This window comes from Scatophagus argus, chromosome 14 (genome assembly GCF_020382885.2).
Source record: "Scatophagus argus isolate fScaArg1 chromosome 14, fScaArg1.pri, whole genome shotgun sequence".
In the NCBI taxonomy this organism is placed as follows: Eukaryota; Metazoa; Chordata; class Actinopteri; family Scatophagidae; genus Scatophagus; species Scatophagus argus.
Genome location: NC_058506.1, coordinates 11070814 through 11096577, shown reverse-complemented (window position 1 = coordinate 11096577; position 25764 = coordinate 11070814). Strand labels below are relative to the sequence as shown.

General features: G+C 41.8%; 1 protein-coding gene across 3 annotated transcripts; it reads right to left on the bottom strand.

Annotated features, from left to right (window-relative positions):
- Positions 1–153: 153 nt before the first annotated feature.
- Positions 154–23589, bottom strand: LOC124070157 (pecanex-like protein 1). Of its 3 annotated transcripts, none has more exons than XM_046409750.1 (36): positions 23183–23589; positions 21625–22111; positions 20143–20351; positions 19919–20024; positions 19678–19717; positions 19486–19581; positions 17503–19251; positions 14420–14549; positions 13934–14103; positions 12783–12840; positions 12526–12667; positions 12217–12374; positions 11590–11743; positions 10823–10855; positions 10529–10700; positions 10280–10390; positions 10032–10123; positions 9801–9910; positions 9264–9369; positions 9071–9163; positions 8813–8963; positions 8109–8253; positions 7556–7733; positions 7112–7220; positions 6645–6774; positions 6499–6557; positions 6189–6404; positions 5382–5635; positions 4947–5177; positions 4326–4429; positions 4070–4217; positions 3754–3984; positions 3294–3568; positions 3049–3218; positions 2294–2700; positions 154–1291 (listed from the first exon to the last, which is right to left on the bottom strand). In XM_046409750.1, exons 2-36 carry the CDS (start codon positions 21775–21777, stop codon positions 1139–1141), a joined length of 6843 nt encoding a protein of 2280 aa, XP_046265706.1. In that variant the 5' UTR covers positions 21778–22111; positions 23183–23589; the 3' UTR covers positions 154–1138. The 3 variants fall into 3 exon arrangements, with proteins under 3 accessions (XP_046265706.1, XP_046265708.1, XP_046265707.1); XM_046409752.1 differs by having other exon boundaries at positions 7556–7730; XM_046409751.1 differs by having other exon boundaries at positions 23223–23589.
- Positions 23590–25764: the final 2175 nt, after the last annotated feature.

Genomic DNA, 25764 nt, shown 5'->3' with positions numbered 1-25764 from the left:
CTTTTAAGTTTCTGACACTCCCAGTTTGCAGGTTTGTGATCAACACAATTTTCACAGATTGATTCTGATCCATGGGCACCAGCTCTGTCCCAAGTCATCCCACATCTCCATGTTGCTAGTCAGATTCAGGACTCGTGTGCAGGCCTAAACAGACTGTAAACTAGCGGCATAAGCACCACATGTTGGCTAAGATGGAAGGGAGTTCTTTTGATTTTTTTTTTTTTTTATTTTTAAATTTTTGCTTTTCCCTGAAACTTGCTCTAAGACAGAACTGTTGAGTGTTGATGTTGTCAGGCACCTCTCTAAAAAAATACACCAGAGGACAAAGATGACAATTTCGATGGGGATGTGATGTTTTTTTTTTTCCTTGCTGAATATGTATAATGTGCAGGGGAGAAAAATTGGAGGCTCCTGAACTTGTACTGTTAAACATTTTTTGACACACGACTGCAGTTTCAGTGAGTGTGGTAAAGTGGGGAAAAACAAAACAAGGCTTATCATGGTTTCCATGTATCCTTCACCTGCACATACAGCAACATTTGTGTAAGGTCTTTTTTTTTTTTCTTTTCTTAAATTGGTTTTGGGGAAAAAAGCACTGCTGCAGATGTCAAGTGAGACAAAGTCAGAGGTGATCCTCTATTCTCCAGTATAGAAAAATAATCAATCCTCAAGCAAAATATCCCTTATAATTGCACTGGCCTTTCTGGCCTGTCACTACTGCTCCAACCTAAAGGTTGTCCATAGAGACACTGAGTGCCTTTGTCAGAAAAAAATTAAAATGTTCAGAAAGAGAATATCATCAATCCTGGCAAGTCATGATGAAAGCTAACTTTGGAATAAAGAGGTCGGCTTAAATCATTTAATGATGAGCATCAGCTCTGCATGCTATCAGATGTTGAACTCATTTGGCTGAGAAGGAGAGTGATGTGTAAATATGACCAAATCCATCCAGTGCTGCAGTGGGCCATAAGAGGAAATCACAGCTGCACTAAGTTAAGTTAAATGAGGGTTGATGGAATGAGTCCCAAAGGCTGGAATGAGTCTGGTCGGGCCAGGCCCGGTCCGAAGATGATCGCGGTGTGCTTTCACTGCAGAGAATGTCACTCGGGTGGGCGGGGGCGGGTCTTCTAGTGCAGACTCAGCGCAGGTGCTCAAGTAAAGGCAGCTCTGTGGAATCCTCTCGAGGGGCGGGGGGGTCCCCTGTGGTGAGCAGGGTTGGATCCACCGTCTGAGTGGCTCCCAGAGGATCTTGTGTCAGACTGGCCTCTGGTAGGGGTGCGGGAGGAGTAGGCTGTAAGGAGAGACAGATTATTATTATTATTTTTTAATGTTCCTCCCAGAAAACCAGAACTGACTTTGAAAAGCATATCTTCATATGATTGATTGACATATTAATTCTCAAGTTATGGCAAAAAAAAAATGTGTCTTGTGAGGTCACAGTGACCTTGTTCTTTGACAATCAAACTCTTATCACATATTTTTTGTTGCCAAATTTGAAGAAATTCCCTTTAGGTTTACAGATTCCCTTTCCTGAGATGTCATGGCTAAACATAATGCTTCTGGACACTACCAACAGTGCAGAGGCAAAACAAGATGTAAAACAGCACACAACAAGCTGTAGCAAAGAAGCAACATCACGATCCACACGAAAGCTGGTCGAGTCGAGTCCATTTCAGGTCAGTGACAACTTGTCTAACCACTTAGCAATGTTGATCGTAATCTGAGAAAGCATTGTGTAGTTCTGGCCCATTTCCTGTTTGTGTTCCTAAACTGCAACAAAGTTGAAGCTATTCTATAAAACTATAAAATAAACTGGTACACAGTTTGAGTTATGAGCAAGTGAACTGTTGTAAATAAAACATGAAATAAGGATTCAGTAAGTGGGTCGGAGATTCAAAATGTTACTATTCAGCCCTTGTTCATATTTAAATTTATTTTAAATTTTACTTATAATTACAGTAGATGAAGAAAACAAGAAAATATTTAAATTACAGACACTGGAAACAGAGAATTTGGGCTTCTTTTCCTTCAAAACACAAGTGAAAACAGTTGAGAAATTACAAGATCTTTTGCATATTTGATCAGTTATTGACTAATCAACTCAATATTCTAGCGTTTCATTTTGCACACAGTCAAGCTGGACAAGAAGCAAAAAGCTGAAAAATGACTGTCTGTGTTTCTTCGACTAACCTCTTAACATGTGCACTGACAGTGTTGTTTTGTGGGCTGGACATGCACCAGACTGACGTTATATATATGGGTGAACACTAAACAAACTTATCAGCATCCTCACCTGTGTGCGTATGGTCTGCACTGTTCCTGCTTCCCCTTCCACTGCAGCTGGTCCATTAAAGCCCTTCCTGCCTGAAAAACTCCACTTGCCAAAGTGACTCTCGTAGTGTAGTCCGCCACCCTGGCCGAGGCCAGCCCGCTGGCCCGCTCGGTGCCCTGAGTTCTCCAGGAGGTTCGCTGGGCAGAAGCGCTCTGGTCCTGGCAGTGGAGGTGGAGCCACAGAGCCACTGAAGGAGAGCTGGGAGCTGGACAGCTGCTGGCCGAGGAGCCCCTGGATGGAGGATGTACGCTGCAGAGAAGTGAGCAGTCCTGCCTCCATCCTGCCCTCTGACTGGCTGAGAAGAGCTAATGGGAGCGGTTGGGGGTGGTGAGGCCAGTTCTGTGTTGGACCTACAGGGTTGTCTGTACCTGAAACGCAGGAAAAGCTGTTTCATTTATACTTTATTAAAAAACATCTCAGCATCCAGCAGCTTAGCTATTTCAGCTGTCTATAAAACCCTTGTTACTGTATCGACTATTGACAACTGACATTAACAATTAATGCCTGACAAGTTGATCAAGTTAATTTTACTTATATACAATCAGGTTTATGGTTATCACCCACTAACAAGGACCAACATCTTAATTCTAAATTATGATACCAGAGGCCACCTTTGACTAGAGGCAGTGATTATCATCTCCCCATATACACGACCTCGCATTAACATGTGCGGCTGTTGGAAGTTGGGCGAGAAGAAGCCGGGTTTCAGCTCTTACCCATGGAGGGCTGAACAGTGGTGATGTTTGGCTGGGGAAGGCTGGAGGCTGGTGTACTCTGGGTGGTATAAATGGCTGGGTTGGTAGAGATGGAGGTGGAGCCGCCTCCACAGTCCGAGTCCTCAATATTCCCTCCGCTGTTACAGCCAGCGCCACAACCCTTCTGCAACCTGCAGAGAAACATTTATTAGAGTTAGGAGTTCAGACTGTGTGCACATTTATAATATGAAGTCCAGATCACCTACCTGTCCCAGCTACTGATGAGCCAGGTGTAAATGTTGTGTGGGCTGACGGGTCCTCCCCACACAGACCGGAGCTGGCAGTGGCCCCCAGCGTACGAGGTGGTCAGAGGGGACACATAAATGGGGTAGCCAATGGGCTGGTCGCATGAGGAGTTAATCATATTCCTCAGGGCCTGCTTGGCATTCTGAATGCTGCCGCGCTCTGGGTTGCGATTGCGCAGGAAAACCAGCTCCTGCTGTTGCCCCGCCCACAGCCCACGCACACACTCTCTGTTCACCTGCAGGGGGCAGCACAAAGGTGGACAGCCTAAGTACACACAGCATAACCCTTCTCTGTTTCAGGGTGGGCAAAGCATCACATACATCACATTAATTTCACACAAAAATAACATGAAATAACCAATAAAAACAATGCCAGACGGGGCAGAAATAACACCAAGTTTTAAACAGGAAGAGCTATGACCTTGATAACTCTGAAGCTGAGGAACCTCTTGTTAAGCATGATGATCTTGTACTCGTCGCTCCCATCATCCATGATATGGCGCAGAGCCAGCAGAGAAGGCATGTTTGCTAGAATGGCACTGCGCCATACGGGGTCACCTTCGTGAGATATCAACATCTTCTCCTCGTTGGCAGTGATGGCATCATAAAGGACCATAGGATCCTCGTACTCATCGGGAGATGTAAAGTGATCCTGGAGGGAAATGCAGAGTTGGTCTCAGTGACAAGTCATTATTCTACCCTCAGGGCTGGTTTTCTTCCTCTCTGATAAACGCTACCTGATGGAGTTTGAGGGACATCCGCACTCCTGGTGCCACAACTCGATTCAGCAGGTCCATATCTGCAAACACCCACTCATCCCTGGGAGACGTGATGCGAAAGTCTCCCTTGAAGAGTGCATGGAGGCCATAGAGAAATGGCTCCAAGCTGTCAAACAGATAAATAAAAATAACTCTCGCATGTTGCTAGCACATACAGTAAATAGGTAGTGGCGGGTGGTATTAGCCACATGCTGGTATGGCCTTGTGGTCTTACCTCGCAGACATGCTGTGGGAGGCTGTGCCCAGAGCTCTTCTTCCAAGGATACACAGTCCAAAACAAAGGTTGACAAGTGGAGAATCTCTTTCGCAGGTCACCGGCTATAACACCATACAGAAGTTAAAGATAAACAATGAAACATTGTTTGGCTTGTTCAAAAAACACTACCCAGGTTGGACCAGGATATGGGTTCAAATATTGACTATGATCACTCAAAGTAAAAATTTTAGATGAACAATATAACTGCTCCTTCTTCTTTTATTCTGTACACGATGAATACAAAAAGAAAGACAAGAAAAAGGATGTGACAAGATGTCATATTACTTTACTGTATGCTGAACAAGCAGATCCTGTGGACATTTGGTTTCATCACCAGATGTAGAGACATTACTTCTCCCTTTTTTGCATTACAGTTTTACTAGGTTCATGATAACTTCTTGATTTGCAGAGTAATGTTGTGTATGGGTTTAGCTGTGTTTTTGGACAAATGAGGGCAGGTCACATTTGGTAGCAGCTCAGCAAAGGATCAGAATATGGACAACTAGTAGGGTGAAAAAAAGACGAAAACAATGCTGGCCTGTGTGTGATTTTTAATATAAATGTTGTGGACAATCTAACCGTTTGACGCCTGCTGTTGCAATACTGAATCCAGTCCAGGTAAACCATGCAGAAAGACGAGGGTGTAATGCCAGAGGCCCTGTGGTCGTAGTCCTCATCAATGTTCAGGTTGAAGGTGGGGTCGCTGTCTACATAGTTAGGGCCCAGACAAGGCCGCAGAGCCTCCTGAACGGTCTCATTAGTCAGCCACTCTTCCAGCTTTGAGGATCGACTCACATAGTAAATGATGCTCTGTTCATGGAAGACAAAAAAAAAAAGAGAATCCAATCCAAATTATTCAACCATCAAGGTTTTCACATCAGTATCACAGGCTACAAGTTCAGTTATCATTTCACAAAACAGATTCTCTTACAGCAATAGGACATGTAAAACAGAGCAAGAGTAAACATGCAGAAAGATCAGATTATGAGATACAATCTTGAGCCATCAGCTTACCTTGACATAGTACGTGATAAGGATCTTGCGGAGGTCGAAAACTTGCAACATGGAGGCTGCGTTGTTGTCACTGATGCTGTAGCCCTCTAGCACATACTTGGTGGCGGCCACCTCCCAGGCCAGCCAGCGCTGTCCAAAGGCAGCATTAAATGATAGCATGTGGGGGAGGTGACCAGGTTCACAGCAGCAGCAACCCTCATCCTCTTCTACCCCCTCTGTGATGGCCTCTACCTCCCTCTGCTGACAGTAAGTACCTGCACAGACCAGAGTGGCACTTTCAAAGAGCTTTCCTGTATATGGTTCTAAAGTACTGTAAAGTTAAATTTAATACAATTTAAAAACCTCATTAAATAAAGAATACAAGAATAAACACCATCTGTGTTAACCAAATTTAAGATAACTCAGAGTTGATAAATTTAGATTTTAAAGCCCTGTTTTACTGGCAAGTGACAACCTCTTTTGAGAGTGACGCACACCATCTATTTTTCTTAGTCTCGAACAACCTCAAAATAAACCAGCAGCCATGAAACTGCTCTTTTATTCAGAAGAATAAAAATAAACTATCAGAACTGGCAGAAAAAGTAATATTACACAAAAATGAACAAATATGTGTACAGATCTGCAGTGCCACTCAAAATACCAGGATGTCACTTTTTACATGCAAACTACTGGCTCAGCTGTAACATACTGTTCCCTATAAATAATATAAATGAGACAGACACCCAAATGACCAGCAACCAGCAGGTAAGTGAATAAAACTGAGCACCCAACAGTGTCAACCTCCATCAGCCCCCCCCCTCCGCTGACCTCTGAACTCTAGACCCCTTAGCTGGAAGGTGACCAGGCCGTTGCCGATCTCGATAATGTGGACCAGGGCATTGAGGTAGTCCGAGGCGAGGATGAAGCAGTCGCCTGTGGTGTAGTTGCCCCAGCGGCCGAGCAGCAGGTCTCCACACAGACTGTGCTGCAGAGAGCGCGTCAGGTGCTCATAGAAGATCGAGTTCAGATTGTTGTCATCAGCACCTGTCAGAAAAGAGAGGACCATCACCATAGCTACAGAGCAAAAATAAAGACGAGTCAGAGATAATTAGATGGTGACTGAGTGTGCATGGCATACCTGGGTTGCGGTCCAACTGAGTGGCAAGTCTGGTGTTGGAATGATCGACACGTTTGGTGCTGCAAACATGACAAACTGGAATCAGAACTGAATGGATTTATTTTAGATTTGGACTTTGTACCAATGTGAAATTTTCAAACACATACTTGTAGTCTCGCTCCCAGAATTTTACAGGTCTGGTGTATGAGGTGACAAACACAGCACTGCCTAAGACAGGATTGAGAGGGGTGGAAAAGATGGCAGAAAAGATAGCTTGGACAAAAAGCACAGCAGAGTCTGAGGTAATAGGAGTTAAGGTCATCTCATCAACAACAACAACACACACACAAAAAAAAATCAAATTAAATTAATAATTGGTAGCCGGTCTATAGTATTCAGAACATTCACATTCCTTGTAGATTATTCTAAAAATGTGTCGTAAGACAGTAACATCAGCAACACCTTTACAACAAAGCAATTTAATAAAATGACCATGCAAAAAAGTAGCTTATAATGTTCAGTGTGGGTTGAGTTTCAGATTTTGAAGTTATACATTCTATTATACAGAAAAGACACTACATTATTACTGACATCACACACACACAAAAAAAAAATCAAGCAATCTAAAGGATACGGGGCACTGCAAAGGGTTGAGCAAAGGCATGGAAGGCTGAGCCCCAGGTGATCTGCCAGGGGGCAATGTAAGTCAGCACAAAGCGCAGCTTGTACAGCAGATCCCACATCTGAGAATTCCAAGGAGAAACACATTATAAAACACACTGACAACTTTATTCATACGACAGAAAAAGCCCTGGACTGATGATGAGGCAGACATTAAAGAGTTACTTAAAACCCACTGATTATCTTGACTTTGCTGAGCTCCATTTGTTGTGCGTGATTACAAGTGCAACAGAGCACAATTCTAGCTACACCAAACCACATCCATTGGTGATGCTGGGTCAGTCGTTTTCAGCCTCATTGTGAGTTACTTTAACATTAAACTTTCCAGTATGCACAACAAACACATTTCTCAGTATTTGTAATTAAAATCCTAAAATGACAGGGTGTGTGTCCCAACCTTGCTGAAGAGAATGGACATGAAGTAGTAGTCGATTAGGAAGGTCTCCGAGAAGTGAGGATAGTCAAAGTGGAAGAAGAGCGTGGTGAAGCACAGCGTGACGTACTGCTGCGACGGGGCACAGAAGGACGAGCGCAGCAACTTCATGCCTGCTACTGAGATGAAGAGAGCTCGGCTGCTGGGGGGGGGGGACAAAGAAGAAATCAGTGGCACACACAGAGGAAGTGATGCCATGAGAGCTCCACATCCATCATCTGTTGTCATCAAATGTCTTCACCTGTACACAAACTACTACACAGTTGGCCTGGTGTACAAGTTAAAAGAGAAAAAAAAAGGAAAATGGCTGAGAATATATTTTATGTATCTTGTGCTTGTGAGCACAACCTGTAAAAGGCAATACACCTGGGGGGGGTGGTTGAGCATGTCTATTAATTTTATGCTCAGTGGTTCCTACACACACACCTAACAGCATGTATCCCCGGGGAGCAGAGATGGAAAACAGTAGAATATATGATGTGAAACAGTTCTGGAGACAGAATGAGGAAAGCCTTACTAGATGTCCAGCTCTTTATGGTTCTGGCCCACACTTCGAGCTTCTGTTGTGAGGGAGTTAAGCACCACGGCCGGGTAGATGAAATATTTCTCCACGCACTGAAGCCATGCATACAGCTTCTCAAACCACATCAACTGCGCAGCATCTGGGGCAAATGGAAAGCAAAACGATCTCACAAACTCTAGCTTTTCCTCTCATGTTCCCCTTAAAGCCTTTCAGAACTGAGAAACAAAAATGGCAGAAAGAATTTAAACTGAAAAACACTGCATAAGATAAACATCTTTTGCCACAGGTGGTGTCTCTGATGTCCCTGGTTGTTATCAAATACTGGAAATGGAACTGCTCAAGAAGAAATAGGATGCCTGAAGGAAAGAAGTACAGGCAGGCTGCACCATCATGTTATTTTAGACAGACAAAAAAGCTCAGGGATAAAACCAATAAAGCTCCATTGTAGCTTGTTGAGTTTTAATTCAGCTCTATCCGTAGTAGTGTGGATTTATAGGGACTATGCATGAAAGTCAAAACATGAAGCTGTTCATATGAAAATCACGGTTTGGTGCTGTTGCACTAAGAAATCTTACCTATTTACACCATGCAGCTTTTTCGTTAAATATTCAAGTTTTTTAGTAGGCTTTCTTCTTGTACTTCCACATGCGTTTTTCTCTGGATGTTAATGAATATGTAACAAGCAGTCACTGACTCACCTCGGACCTCAAACTGGCTGTACTCTCTGGAGCGGAGCACAGGGTGAGCTAGGCAGAACCACGGCAGCTGCTTGCGAAGCTGAGGCAGGAGATAGTGTGTAATGAAACCTACAACGCCGGCCAGGATGTACAAGACAAAGCTAAGAGCAGGCTGTGGATTGAGAAAGAGAGAGAGAGAAAATAAAAGGAAAATTAGCATGAACAATCTTTAGAAAAATGTGTTGTAAAAATAGGATCATAAATCATGATAAAACTAACTTGAAGGGCGATGAAAACTGTGCTTGCACTGATAGCGAAAGTAATCACAGCCATGAGGGGACACATGACGAGGTCTGAATGAAGAATCTCTTTCTACAAAGAGACAGGGAGAAGGCACAAGGATTTAGCGCTGACACAGTGAAATCAAAAGTGAAACTGCAGTGTGTGCAGGCAAGTGAGTCGTAATCTTTACCACAGAGTTACGCAGCTTCTCTGGCAGCGGGTCCTTGATCTCCACAGGGGGTTCTTCTGCTGTTCGGTTCTCCAACTCTGGGAATAACTTTGACCGGACCAGTGACCTGATGCAAATGGTTTAAAAACAAAAAAAAAGAACCATGAGCTACAACAAAAACTTGAGGTGCAACATCAGACTCCAGTGTTTTGGCCCAGTACTTAATCACTGTAGTTAGACGTGTGAAATGGAAGAAAATGAAATTAAAACCCAACATTATGCTTAAGGTCACAGCTACATGCATAAAACAGTGAGTAAGACCAGTGAGTAACAAATCACTAAAAACCAATGCTTAACAAACCAGGAGTGGCACAAAAATATGTAATAAATATTTAATAGATTTGCCACTTTGTAAAGTGGATTTAAAGAGGATTTCATATTTGGGGCTTCTTCACGTGTGCTGCTACAAGTACTTCTTAAGTGATAATCTATCATGGCTATAAAAACAAGCTTTTTCAATCCCAGGCCATTATTGACAATACGAAACAAAATACGAACCACAGGATGGTGGGATCGCTGCTTTGGCGGCTGAGGTGGTAGGATAAGGCCAGGAGTAGGCCACAAAACACAGAGAACAGTACTGGCACATGGGCATCCCTCCACGGTGCCTAATGTAAAAACAACCACAAAACAATATAGTATTAAATCAGACTGTCCATATCATTTCTGATCAGAAACACCACACCAAAACAACTCTTCTTTCAAAAAGAGTTTAGCTGTTTTGCTTACGTTGATAGCACCGAGGCAAAATCCATACAGCAGAGCAGCCACCAACATGCTGCGTATGAGGCTGAACAGAGATGAGAGGGGGCTGGTAGTGGCTGAGGAAAATGAGACACAGAGGAGATCAAGAAAACCTAAACACAAAATATTCTCTGCAGTTTCTAACAAGTGACAGTTTGAAGAGGCTAGAACACTTCCACAATTTCCTGACAAGGTGTTACATCATCATCCTTACTGTGTAGACCTGTTCTTACCAGTTCCACCAAAAATGTGCATGTCAATTTGCTCCAGCAGACACATCACAAAAGTATTGACCTGAGGTAGCAACCCAAACAGGAAAATGACTGGGAAACACAAGGCAAACACTGTGGGACAAAAGAGAAAGTAAAATTACCAATACAATATCAAATACAGACCTTGTAGGATGCCAACAATCTCAGTGCGAGAGGCGACCTGGACACTTTGTACAACGCTGGTGCAAAGAGTCATGTATAAAAACTAACCAATGAGCATATCCCTGACGCAGAGCAGGAAGTGTGCAGAGAAGAATGTGACTCCATAGAGAGAGAAGGGCTGCAGGCTGCCCGAGCGCCCAGACAGGTCAAAGATCCAGATCATCACACAGCACAAGCAGAAGTAGACTGGCCGACTGTACACTATGATCCAGTTGTGACCCTGATGGATAAGAAACAAAAAAGGTAGGCGGCAATCACACAGCAATAATAACATGAAATGCATTGTTTCAATCTGTGCTTTGAGGACGTGTTAGCATTTTAAAAGATGAAACCAGTACTCACATGCATGGGAGAAGCTGCATCTGGTTGTACACTCTAAAACAAAGAGCCAGGGAAGGTTTCACATTTTTTGATAAAAATGTTTATATTATACATTGTATACAGTATAAAAAACTGAGGCTTACATACTGTTCAGATAGCTTAACTTTGTAATACTGGGCAGCCTCATTCTTAACTTGCCAACTAATCTCAGAATTGAGCAGAATTGCTACCAGATTGGTCATAGTTTGATGTTCAGTTTGGGAGGGTTACAGCTTCTGATTTATTGCCTGAATGATCAACAATCTGGCTGTTGGACAATCTGACGATGTCTGGTATGTAAATTTTGGTCGTCTGTATTACATTTTGACTCAGATTTCCCACATGGCTGTAGTCAAAAGATCAGTTATAAACTGCAGTGAGCTGGATTTCATATTATTGGATTATTTTGTTTATCTTCTTGCTTTTCATTCAAAGAAGGATTAAAAAAAGTAACACCATCTTTCTCTTTCCGGTCAATATCTTTGAGGGTGCAGTCACCTTGATGGAATAAAACATTGTTGTGACTGTCTGTGGACAGAACCAAAATTAATGGGGGTTCTTCAGTGTAGGCACCCTGTTATGATTAGTCAATCAAACTGTTCAGTGTAAACATAGAAGTCATCATACAGAAATCATACAGTCTCTGTCCAGTTTTAGACATTTCAAGGCAAACACAATCCATATTAAAAAAATAATAATAAATAAATAATGAAATCCATTTTAAGTAGTGAAATCCAGAGGTCAGGTACCTTCAGTAAAGAGTACTGGCAGCTAGCAATGACCAAGCAGAACTGGAAGACCCAGATGTCCCTGAAAAAGCCCTGGAGCAGCAGGAGGAACCCTAAGAAGGCAACCAGACTGGCCAGCACCACAGCAAACACATTCTCTCCCACACGGCGGTTTCTGGAAAAAGAAAGCAGAGAAATCAAGTCACAATGATAATACAACACACTATTTGATAAAGATAATTAACATGCAGTATTATTTGTTGGACATGTAACATGTTTGTAACACACATTTAGTAAAACAAGGCAGTATTTTGACAGGAATCAGAACCCATGGTTATAAAACAACTCTGGGCCTAACCCTAACCCATTATAGCTAGTGCTAAAACACATGGTGTATGAGGAAAATGTTTTGTCTATCTTGATTTCTCACCTGGAGCACATAGTTTTAATTTATTTTTTGTTATTTAATTTAAGAACAGAAAGAAACAAAAAGGCCAGATGGGACTGAAGCTGAACCATGGCTAAAATGAATCGAGGTACATCACTCCTTAGTCAAGCTTAGAGACCACTGAGTACAAATGCTTTGTTTTGCTGAGAGAAGAAGGGGTCAGAGTATTATCTCCCCTCTACTCCAACACTCTGTCTTACCTGTCCAATAAGGCCAGAAGAGCCAATCGATCATATCGAACCCTCAGCCACTTCCCTGGCAGCACCCAAAAGCGATAGTACTGTTTGGGTTTAGCTTTCTCTTCAATCATCAGCGTGTTTTCCTGGGACTCTTGAAGAGACTCGTGATCCAGATCAAACTACAAGTGAAGTGAGAGATCAGCGATGAATGTAGAAAGAGAAACAATAATTTCTGATTGTTTCCTCTGAAGTTCTTCTTCTTCAGAAGAAGAACTTCTTTACGTGACTTTCTAAATGGAATCGACTAAATCAACATCAAAGACTGCTAACCTCAGGCATCTCCAGAGGCACCCTGCGCACCTGCATGCCCTGTAAACCCACAGGTCTGGGCTGGAGCATGGACAGGACTGGTGCTCCTTCCTGGACCTCAGTGGAGGTGAAACTTGAGGACTGGGACTGTCTCTCCCTTTCTCTGCAGGGTTGAAATTTTATTTTGTAATATTGTATTAAATTGTATTTTTTATGCAAATTCAATCTTATAGTCTTGAAAAAAGGCAATATATATTAATAAAGGCTTTATAACTTACTGAACTGGATCCTCATAACCGCCTCCAGCAGGTCCAAATGTGTAGGACCTCTTCACTCCTGTTACACAACAGAAAGAAAACTGAAACCGATACATTCATCTGGGATTAATGCACAAAGACTTTTACAAAACTAACAAATAATAAAGTTGTTTTTCTTTTACCCCATTTTGTTATCTTTATTTTTATTTCATAACCTCAACACACAACAAAACAAATCAAAAATGTAGGAGGAGGAGGCAATCTTGACATAGAATTTTTATTTTGAAGGTTGTTTCAGTTTTCAATATCTGTTCTTGCATTTAATTTCTGAGAATCACTTGGTGGCTTCTGCCCAAAAAAAGATGATGAACTTCACTTACAGAGAGAGTAAAAACCCATTCTTAAAGGATATACAGTAACACGAATGTAAAGCACCCACAACAGTTCAATCCTGTTTCAGTATCATCTTTAAATATCACCATAACCTATTTCCGCTCAGCACGGAGGCCCACAGTTTCTTGCTATCCAATACAGCAGGAACATTTAAATCCAAGCATACATGTTTATATGGACCACTATGATCAAATCAGAAATAAGCAAAATGCTAGAATGCCCAGATTTACCAGTTCTAACTGCAATAATATATCTTTACCACTGCAAGCATACCAATGACTGTCACTTAAAGGAATGAATATTTTCGATATGCTTAAACTTCTTTCCAAGAGTAAAATGAAAAGATTTGAATCTAACTCAGACTAAGGACTGGAAATAGGAGGAAATAGCTCTGTCCAAAAGCATCTCTGCCGGTCACTCCATAACCTCATAGTGACATTATGATTCCAGAGCATTACTGCACCCAGTCAAGAAATAGCTTGACACACAACCCCTAATAAAAACCTAATACCTGTGATATAAGGTTATACTCATTTTTGTACTACTATTTGCACAGAGCTAGGCTAGCTGGTCCCCCCTGCATACAAACTTTAAGCCAAGCTAAGCTAAGCTCACTGGCTGCCAACTATCTTTCTTTGGAGGAAAATCCTCCTGCATATTATGCCTCTAAAGGAAAGATATGAGAGCTGTAAAAAATTTCTCATTTAACTTTCAACATGAAAGCAAAGAAGCACATTCTCCAAAATGACAAACTATTCTTTTTAACACCACTGACTCACCACTCTCATCATAGAAATAGTGCACCGCCCCCTCAGATGTGTCGTCAAAGGTGGAAGCCTCATGGATGCCACTACGGGGCAACAGGAGTGAGGAGGCAAACTGTAAGGCTGAGGGAAGCGTGCGGGTCCGTGAATGAGAGGAGGTCCGAGCCCGCTGGAGGTCCTGAAGGCTACAAGAACAAAAACACAAAGAAGGTGTTCAATAACACTGTCCAATATTAGCTGCAAAATACCATTTTGGTAGTATTAAGATGAAGCTTTGAATGAAATGAAACTTTAAGGCCAGCTGAAAATATTAATTTTCCGACAAATCCACAGAAATATTTGTCCTTAACCACAGCAGCAATTTTAATCAGGATGACTATTTCTCACTCCTGTTGTACTGTGAACTTGCAGACAGCTTTGAATGGGACTGAAGGAAATAAAAGCTCAGCGGAAATGAGGCATCAGCTATTACTCTCACTCAACTATGCTGAATCAACTAACCTGGGAGGGGATCCCATGGTGGATGGGGGTGGTGTAGGGTTGCTCCCAGCATTGTGTCTCCGGCGGATGGCCTGGGTCCTCTTAACACTGCTGACCGAGTCATGTTTGCTCCCGTCCTCTGTGGCCATGGCTGGAGAAGGGTTATGAGTTACATCACAGGGTTACATAATAGCGTCAGTATACACGAAACAAGGCCCCATTTCCATCAAAAATGGACAACAATTTCAAACAGCTGCCTATTACTGGATTTTACTTCTGCCTTTGTGACATGTGCATGTACAATGAGGTTATGCACACCGGGCACTGATGAAAAAGCATCCACAACACTGTGCAATTCTATGACCCCAAAAAAGTTCAATCAATAATCAAACTATGTTTTCTCTTTAATTATCCAGGAATGGCAACACTGGCTGGGTCAATTTTAAGAGTGAGAAGTTAAGTTAATGACTACCTTGGATAATTACAGGTTAAATCACGTTGAGCAAAGATTTTAATTAAATGAATAAATTAGTTAGTGGAGGCAGTGCTCCTGCAGCTTAATATTTTTCAAGTGTGGGAAACCCTGACATCAATATAAACACTTCTGAATGGATGAGTTGAAAGTCGTCTAGTTCTAGTGGCTCATAAGTGATAATTGAGAGGTATTATTTTTGTATTAGTCTATACAGTGTTTTTAGAAAATTCCTACTTGCTCTTCCTGGAGTCACGACAGTCCTGTAAACTGAGACATGAATGCATCGAAGAAGACCAAACACCAGCCTGAGGACTGTTGTGATGGTTAACTGACTCAAAATAAGTCTGGACATCTATGGAGAAGGATAGACTGAAAAAAAGAGTCTCGTTTGTTGACTTTGCAACTGTTGAGGTGGTATTATCGCTACCTTACTTCCTTCAGTCTGTCCCTGCCTGGAAGCTAACATTAACAGGCCAGCTGGCTGCAGGTAAAGAGCAATGTTTCAGTTTAGTTAGGAGACTTTCAGTTTCTGCCCTGTCTGCATAATATATATATATATATAAAACATCATGGTGACACATTTGCAGCTCAACTGTTATGTTTTAGTCCTTCATAACTGGGAAGTTCTAAAAAGGTAGATGTGTCTCAAATACCCAGGATAAAAGTCTGGGAGGAGATTTACTTAACATTGTTTAAAAGAAGAAACATTAACTCAAATCAGGCAATCAGTGCTGATATTCAACTCCACTCTGTAGTGCTTTCAGTTCTGCTTGTTGGGGGCTCATTCTGGTTTAATGTATCATTTATGCGAGATCATTGTTAACTTTAAATATGCCATGTGTGTTGCCATGGCAACTCATAACGAGAGGATTTACTGTTTTCATAGGTCACCGTTGATTTTATCGTCGGTTTATTGTGTTGCTTTTTGCCAACGCTTTTCTCGACTGATAGAAAATCCCAGAAAATAGATCTTTCAAAGTCAAGATAGTTTAAGTTTGGAATTATTATACTAGTGTTACAACTACCAAGTTGCAAATTCTATATTTAATAATTAAGAAAAGGAAAGAAAACTGTATGACACTGACAATAATCAATAAACTGAAACATGTATTCTGTCTGTTAATCCTGCTACAGGTTTATAAGTCACGATTATTACTTATTAGAGCAGCGGCACTCGTACAAACTCTTGAAGCACATACTGACTTCAATGTAGACATAAGTGAACAGGCACTACTCATGAGAGCCCATGGAAACACAACTTCCCTCATGATGCTTTAGCTGGATCACTAGAGGTCCACGGACTTTTGTGTTCCAGTGATGTCAAATGTGCCCAAAACAATGCAAGTTCCTGGCAGAGTCTATCACAGTGGTAAGTTTAAAGGCAAAGAAAGACAAAGACAAAAAGTCACCTGTATTGTAACAGGGACTTAGCAACCAGATCAGTGGTGAGGCAAAGACAATAGAGAAAAGAACAGCGTCTGCACATGTTCTGTTTCAACATAGCTGAGCTTACTGTCCAGTGCCAGTGTTTAGCAACAAAACAAAGACAACAAAACTCTCAAGGATGTCACCATTTCAACATTTTTGTCTACACAGTGAGAAGCATTAATACTGCCTCTATCCAATAACAAGGCAGCTCCCAATAAAATCTTTGGTCTCTCTGGCATCTTGCAGTTAATTCTGCGATAATGACCAAAATCTCCAGGCCACTGAAATAGTTATCTCTTCCTCTCTTAAAAAAAACCCCCCAAAAAAACAACAACTACTGTGAAGTATGCAAGTCCTGAGGTCACAGGAAACATCTCTGTTGCCAACACATTACAAGGATATGACTAATATTTTAAATAGCCAGGCAGTCATATTCTTCATCTTAAAATCTGCTTCCTATCTATTTAATGGTTTGTAAACTACAAGGATGAGTCACAAATATGGAAGTTGTCACCGATTTAATGTCAGTCAGTGAAGTGGTCACTTTCAAATCTGTGACTCACATTAGCTTTAAAAAGGATAGTGTTGCTAAATCACACTCTTCCACATATCTAAATTTGCTCAGAGCAATGGTCTATGCCAGGCAGTAAATTTTAAGTCAGCCCTATTTATACCTTCAGTAAATTAAAAACTTTTTTTTAGTTGCTACCATTTGAATTACATTTCAATTAAAAAATAAAAACATCTCCTATTTTCCTCTTCAAATTTAATTTCATACAACTATGCCACCTTTCATAAAACACATTATCACCATTTTACCTTATTTTGTCCGCAATAAAAATTTCAGACTGAATTTTAGACTTGAGCGCAACTCAGAAAGCACTCAACTAAAAGCTGAAGTGGTTATGATAAGTCCTTGATGGATACACATGATAAAAGACAGAACAAAGGGGCATACTTTCTATTCTAGCATGTTCATAGACAAAATAAAACAAAGATAACATTTTCTTATTGTCAATAAATGATTTATAGTCCTTCATATTTGGAACTCCCGAAGCTGGTTACTTTTCTTAATTAGCTGGACACTCCCAAAACATGATGAAAATATTTTCCATCCTAGGATTCTATCTTCACCTGTGCCAAAAACCAGAAGATCATTTCACACAAACACACATTCTATGGGTACCTTACACCAACTCACCTCCTCCCACAGCTCCCTCTTCAACCAGTTCTTCTGCCCTCCAGCCCATCTGGTTGCCAGTCCAAGAGCCTCCAAGAGAATCCAGCCGATGATGATGAGTTCCAGAGAAGCCATCAGTATGGTTAGCGCGGGCTTCCAGATCAGACTTGGACATGGTGAGAGTACGAGGCGCAGGTGTGGAGGTGGAGGGCATTGTAAGCAGAGTAGAAGGCAGAGCTGCTGTGTTGTTCTGGCCTCCACCTGCCCCATCCATACTTAGCACTCTTGCGTGAGTCTTAGCACTTGCTGTGCTAGAAGAGCGCTGAGCAGCACGAGAGTGAGAAGGGCCAGCAGTTTCAGGTAAATCCCCTTCCCTTGGAGTGGGCAGTTGAGCAGCAGGTGGCTGTGGGGATGTAATGCCAGTGTTAGCGAGGTCTGGGGAGTAGCAGGAGGTAGAGGAACTCGAATCGTCATCGTCATCATCGTCGTCGTCCGAGCTGTATCGACGTTGAGAGCCCAGACTAGAACCAGCGCTCATGTCACTGCCATCATCCTCATCGCTGGAATCCTCAAACAAACTTTCACTGTAAGCCTTAGCACCCAGTCGGCTACGGACTGGGATGTAATCTCTATGTTGTCTGTGATTGTGGTGACGCCTGTAAGAGCCGCAGTCAAAACTACTGCTTCCTGCTCCAGCTCGCCTTCGTGGAGCTTTCCTTCGGCCTGGCCTGTGCCCCACACTACCGCCACTGGCCCGCAGCAGCTTCAAGTCTTTGGGGCGAACAACCTGCTGGGCTTGCAGAGCAGGCTGGTCGGGCAGTAAAAAGGGGGTAGAGGATATGGGCAAAGCAGGCTCAGAACACACCAGACCCAGGGCCAGCCCTGAGGGCACTGAATTGGCCTGCCGAGGCGGGGGTAGAGGAGGAACTTGGACATTTCTGTCTAAATCACATACCTCTGAGTGACCACTGCTTGAAGGGGAAGAGTTCTGGAGAGGAGGGGGCTGTGCAATATCACAGAGTACAGGGGGCAAATCCTCTCCTTCAACAAGTGTCCTGTCTAGCCCCTGGCTGAGAGAGAATTCTTTGGAAGGAGAGCGCAGTAACACACTATCTGACAGATTGTCAGTATCACTGCCACCCTGCCCTGCTGGATCGTCTGCGGGCCCAGGGATGATGGAGCCCATCGCTGGTGCTGAGGCAGATGCCTGTCCATCTGCAGGCCGTGGTTGGCTAAATGAAGGGCTTTCCAGTTGAGTGGAATCAGTTTTTTCACTGCGGTAACTGCTAACAGTGCTTAGCGTCTCACGGTCTGTAGTGGCTCCACCAGCACTGAAACAGCTGTCTGTGGATCCGGCAGCTAGTGCTACCCCACTGCGGCTGCCTGGGTGCTCAGTCCCAGGTGCAAACGCCACAGGGTCAAGCCCCAAACCCAAGAGATTTTCACTCAGCTCTTCACTTAAGCTGCTCTTTATAAGGGGGCTAAGTGGAGTATCCCCCAGGCTCCCAGATTCAGCAGAGGGGCCAAGAGGAGAGTAAGCCCCCAACCCATTGTCCTCAGGACTCTGTTGAGACAGTTGTTCTGGTAACTCTTCCACTTCCTGCAACTGCTCTTTGTCACCTCCATCTTCTTGACTAGAGGGTGAAGGAGGGATAGACAAGCAGTCCCCACGTTCTCCAAATCCAGCTGACACTCCAGATATTCCCAAGAGACCAGGGAAATCCCCTCCCAGAGCAGCAGCAATGCAGGATTGGACCACACTGGGAGCCCCTACACAAAAAGGACAGTACAAATTTAGATTGAATTGCACTTTCAAGGGTTTTAACACAGCTGTTTTGGGTTTGGCTTCTCAGGGCCTAGTGGCGTAATTATTTAATTATACAGTATATAGTATGATGTGCTTAGAGCCTGAGCATGACTTTTTTTCCATACAGACAGGACTGACAGTTTTCAGTGTGTACAGTATGATGCTCAATCCTAGTCACTGAAGAGTAGCAGACTTACTAATGGTGTCCTGGGAACTCTGGCGCAGGATCTCACGGTGAGCTGATGTAACAATCACATTACTGTTTCCTTGGCCATGCATGATCTCTTTGATATCTGAAGTAAAGTGAAAGAAGTCACCCAAAAACACTCAAAAGCAACACTGGATGTTCAACATAGATTTCAACAACTACACTGAATTCAGATACTTACCCTTAGTGCCCCCTGTATCCTCCAGCTGTGGCAAAAACTCCTGAAAAATTTAGAATTTAAAACCAATACACAGTTGTAGTGCATGAAAATGGATAACCCATATCAATATATATTAACAAAGCCATGACAACACTGGCATCTAACATTGCTTTTTGAGACATGGGAAATTAGATGTAGCTTTGGAGATACAATTGAGGGAAAAGAATGAAGACAGACCACTATAAAATACAGTAATCCTCACCGACACCTGGTTCAGTCCAAACAGAGAGTGTTGGGAGCTACAGCGCACTGGGGGTGTTGAGTTGACCTTTCGAAACACAGTCATCTCTACACCAACATGAGTATCCCTGTGAAAAAAAGTATACATACAGAAAAATTTTAAAAATGCAAAAAATTTCAAAAGATTTACCATTTCACATCATTGTAAATTCATAACCTAAATTCGTCCAGGAAACATCTTCTTACCTGTGCTGATTCCCATCATGAGCACCTGAACCTTCATCTCCTTCTTCTGTCTTTGGGGCTTCAGCTGTGAGTGAGGCCTGCTTCTTCTCCACAATCTCCCCAAGGTCAAACATAGCATGAAGCCGGTAGTTCACCACCTTAATGGCTGTGAAAAAGACGGCCACCACAGCAGAGTACACACCTGCAACCACCAAGCTAGGAGGAAGAGCCTGAGAGGGAGTGAGGGGACAACAATGGTAACTGAGTCAGTTAACATGAAAATGAGACAACGCAGTCCACCTCAAGAATTTATTTGATAATGTCTGATAAACTGTAAATCCCCCAAAATACACAGTACTATATACTTATCATAAAGAAAGCAAATTCCCATTGCTCATTTCAAAGAAGCCTATAGAGTAGTGTACAAGGCCATAAATTGAAATCAGTTTTCACCACATTTTAACACTCAAACATTAGACTATGCATGAACAAAATTTAAAAGGGTCATGTTAGATTAAGTGTTTTTACAATAAAATTTGGCCATTTCTATTGGCCGTCACACAGCAACTATGCAAAACAATGCACAGTTTTTCCATATTATTCAAAAGAACTATTTGAAACTGAGCTATAAGACATATGTTAATACCCACAGTTGTGACTGTACATAAGATTGTGCAGACATCCTGGCCCGACTATAACCTACTTTGCTTACCACTGTTCAGCATGCACACAGTTTTACAAACACAACAAATGGTTCAAATGCAAATTTTGACGCATTCCCTTTCATCTTCACTTCTTACGACTAGATAAAGCTGGGGATTCCTTTCAAACCAGTCTGTTTGTCTGACCACTTGTGTCACTTGGCCCACTAGGCTAGAGACTGCTGCCAACCAGATCTCATCATTAAGCTGGAGGCTGAATACCATAACTCATACAAATGATGGCAATGAAAACAATGTCAAGAATGCTATAAAAGAAGTTTCCTTTCAAATGTCACCTCATTTGTAAATGCTGGAAAAGGTCTTTCATTTGAAACTCTGTATAGTCTCTCATATAGTTTGCACTGTTAAAGAATGAAAAATGAAATAATGCTGTGGTTTCACCATCCCCGTTTACACCCAGCACAAACATGCATCTTGTGTGATCTAATCACAAATGGACAGTTCAAGGTATGCGTCTTGCCTGACCACTTGAGATCTGATCTCACTTTCCTGCTCTATATGCAAATAAACAAAATTTCCATTTGCAAAGGTCAAGTGTGTTCACCTCTGTACTGTGCACTTGTGATCAGATCACCCAATACACATGCTAACACCAGGTGTAAACTGGTGCTTCTTCACCTAATGTGTCAACCATGTATTATGTAAATCTCTCGTGCAGCTGTTTTGCCTAGTAATAGAAGCAGTACTGATAGACAGCATTTGGGAAATTGCTGTCTGCAAACAGTGGTCCCTTCATTATTTTGGATAAATGGCAGTCAACCTGCTGTGAAAATGTGCTTACCATGTACAGCAGAAAGGGGAAGGCCAGGAGAAATATCCAAAGGTACAGGTGGAAACAGTTGGAGAATGTGCTCTGATGGGGGTCCACATACCAGCCTCCTGTGAGTGAAGCCCACACACCCTGCCGCAGTATCTGAAGAGCTTGGGAACCCATCTCCACCTTCAGGTTCAACCAAAAGCTGAAATGCTTCCTCCAAGGCTGTAGCTCAAAAAACTGTGAGGCAGTTCGAGCCACAGTATCTTGAGTCTATGATGGCACTTCCATTGGGGGTGGCAGGTTAACCAAAACTGTTTCATCAAGGACAACAATTCTGAGTCTTGGATATGTATGATCAGTTGAGATCAAGAGTCCTCACATATTCTTGTGCCAGTATGTGCTCTCTCCCTGCATCGACGTTGCCACACTCTAGCCTAATCCTTGTTGGGTAATCAGCAGAGTGACTTTTTGGCACATTGGTAACCCACTGAATGTATGAAAACACATTCATCTGTAAGAAAGATCAAAACCGGTTTGTTTCCTTAAATGAAGCTATATCTTGAACAATATTTTCAGTGGGGAACAATTACTGCGAGGCAAATATCCATTCAAGTAATTCCCCTGAAAATCACAAATTAAGTATAAGTATTGCAGTAGAGGTCTATCAGATGTCTACATGTACATATCACTTTTATAGATAAGCAACTTAACAGTTACTAGTTTGTTTTACTTCCTTTAATTCCACGTGACGGTTATGAACCTATATAGTTTCCTCTTCATTTCCAGCTGATGTTGAATTAAATTAGCAAAAAGATCACATGGTAAGTGGGATTATTACATCTGTGTTGGACCAAACATTGAACGAGATCATTTAACACCCCAAAATGCTACTTAACTTACTGACTTCCACATTAGGACAACGAAATAATCATCAGACAGAATACGTTGAAATCATTAAGCCATTATAATTATTACAAGCAAAGATGAGAATGACTTAAACTGACCACAGCAACGATTAAAATTAGTGTAACGTTGGTCAGCTGATGTCTCTTAACTAAAACAAACCAACACTGAAGCTACATAACAAAGCCGTATATTTCCAAAATTTCAAATAAGACAACAGAGCTCAAAACTCCCTGTTTTAATGACCAGACCAATTCTGTCCCAGCTAGATTAAGTTTTCTGACTGACATTAGCCAGCTAACAGATAATTTAGCCTAACGTTAGCTTACGAGTATCTCTAAGCACTTATGATCGTGAAAATTCGACCTGTTCAGCCACCAACGCCTCCAAGCACCTTGGTGAATAAAAAAACACATTCGACAGCAGAAGTACACTGCTGCAAGGTGGCTGACAAACGTTAAACATCATTAAAACGCTTGAAACTAGTTACCGGCTAATGCAAGGCCGCAATATATCAGCATTTCAACCTGGGTAATGTCCCTATCTTTAACTGGCCAAATGTAACGCCATCCTACAACAAGAAGTTAGCTTAACCGCTGATCGCTAGGTGAATGTTATTCGCTCGTCATTAGCTAACGTTAGCTTAGGTTTGCTAGACAAATTTGATAATTGAACTCACAGTGAAATGTTTTCCACATTTGATTTCCAGCATAGCTTACAATTAGCATTAGCTGTCGAGCTTGCCTCCTTCCGCATCCAGTCTGCAAAATCTCAGAGCTTTCCTTCTCAGGATGCTAGCGAAGAAGGCAATCGCCAGTGTCCAAAAACTGTAGCTTCACTTTTTGTTGCCGTTGGCTAACTTATCATCGTTCTCTGAAACTCCTCCATCCTCTTTGGTGTTAAAGACAGACAGACATGCAGCGGGAGCGGAGGTCCTCTTTCATGATGAACGACAGCTGTTTCTTGGCATAAATGGTGACTATGTTAAAATAGTTCATCAAGCTAGCTAACTGGGTAGCTAGCGCTAGCTAACAACTAGTTGACACACGCGCACGCACGCACAGCTAGCGAATAGCGATCAAGCGAGAGAGCGAGAGATTCCCATGGCGCTGATTGGCCCTATGCACTTACGTCATGGGGAGGGCATTTTTCTCCTTTATTTAAATATTATCAAATTATCACATTTTAACATTATACTTGAGATAAATAACAGCAAAATATGTAAAGCAACGAATACAACGAGTAAACCAACTAAATATATTATAGAGCTGATAAATTTGACCTGTGTGAGGCAAAATTCAGCAACATTTTTTGTAAGAAAATGAAAGAAGAAAAATACAAAAAGTTAGTAAAATATGTTGGTATAAAGCACTAAGCTCTAGTCTGTCCCACTGTTAAATTTCTGGTTATTTTTTTGTTCATTTTTAGTTGCCTGTTAATGGTTGCTTTACATCCTGCAATCACTGACTTTATGAGCTGATTTTCTGTTTCAGGCAAGGTTGTAAGATTTGGGGAATGCTAGAAATTAATGTAATCACCATGAGATAGTAGTAAGATGTCCACATGAGCCAGAATGAAGCCCAAGAATGCCTTGACCTTCAGGAGCCCATCATCTGTGGGCTTTTACACAGGATTTTATGATGATAATATATTGTATTCAAATTTGAGAGTTTACATATTTGTTGTTTTCATGCTCTGCTTGTTGTCAATCCAAAACAAGCAAACTTTTGAAGGCTTCCCATAGTTTGTGCAAGAAGGCTGAAATTTCCTCATTGAGCTTGGGCAGCTGCAAAGAGAGACAAACAAAGAGTTGCATTTCTGTTCATGCCTGCTGTATATTCCAAAACAGATGTCCTACCCATTCTCTCAAATTTGTGTAAAGCTCTGTATTCTACAGATACATACGGACAATGAAAGAAGGTACATAAGCTAACATCACGGTTGTTGGAACTTGACAGTGCTCTCCTTGGCCTAAACAGCCAGCCAGGGGTAAAGGTCAAGAGTCAGGATCTAAGAAAAAGCCATGAATCACACTGAAAAAGATGTTTTTGTGGTAAATTTGACAGAAAACACTTGCGTAAACCTTGAGTATGGGTTTCATATTCTGATTATTGCTAAAATGTTAAATAATTTAAATTTAAATCAAACTGTAGAGGCTGTGATATAATTTACAAATTTACATACACATTTTGGTGTAGACACCACTTCACAAACACATGAGCTCAAAAATGAGGGAAAAGAATAGGGAAAGTACTTACAATATGAAGAAAACCTGGTTTGGATATTGAAGGAAGAGAGTCAGAGTGGAAATGACACAGCAGTTGTCATCTGGGCTTTTCTTGTCATGGCTGTTTTGTTGAATTAGGCTTGTGACATCTTAGCAATGCTCAGTAGTGGCTTATCGTATCCTTTAACCACCCTCCTTGATACCCAATGTCAGCACAGATCAGACCTCACCTACACTTGACTTATACTGACACCACACTTCACCTACACTTGACTTGTACTGACACCACACCTCACTCAGCCCACAGGATTATTCCCCATCAGTCTCGGCACAAACTGACTAATGGGACAGGTGACCCTGCTGGCTTGAAATACAATCTCTCTAAATTCTTGCCTTTTGATATGATCCTCATCTGCTCTCACAGAGCAATTGATGGCTGCTTTCGTGAAGGCAACTATGGCTTATACATCACGTAACTGACGCAGACCTCTGAGGTAGCCTTGCAGTTCTTACAGTTCCTTATGTTCTCAGCAGGGGGTAGTCAAACAATACGAAACATGCCACAGCTAAAAAAAACATTAAAAAAATGAAAATAAAAATAAAACAAAACAAAACCCCTACAAATACAACAGATACCTAAACATGGTATAGAGAAAGCTCTTTCATACAGTTATAATATCTAGGCTTGATCTATATATTAAAGGAGCACTCCAGATTTAATAATGCACTGCAGTAAATTTGGGTACTGGGAAAAGAAAGAGAGACTAAAACTGGTGCAGTTGATGCTGAGCGATCTTCACTTTTAGTCCACTACAGTGGTGGATAAAATATTCACATCTTATCCTCAAGTAAAAGTAGCAGTAGCACACTATAAAATACTCCACTAGAGTAAAAATCCCTCATTCATAACATTTGGATTAATATTGAAAGGTACTATTTGCTATTCTATACGATCATCATATGTCTATAATGACAACAATGTTTTGCTAAAAAAGTCTTTTCATGACTTCAGAAAAACAGCTGTTTCCACCTTC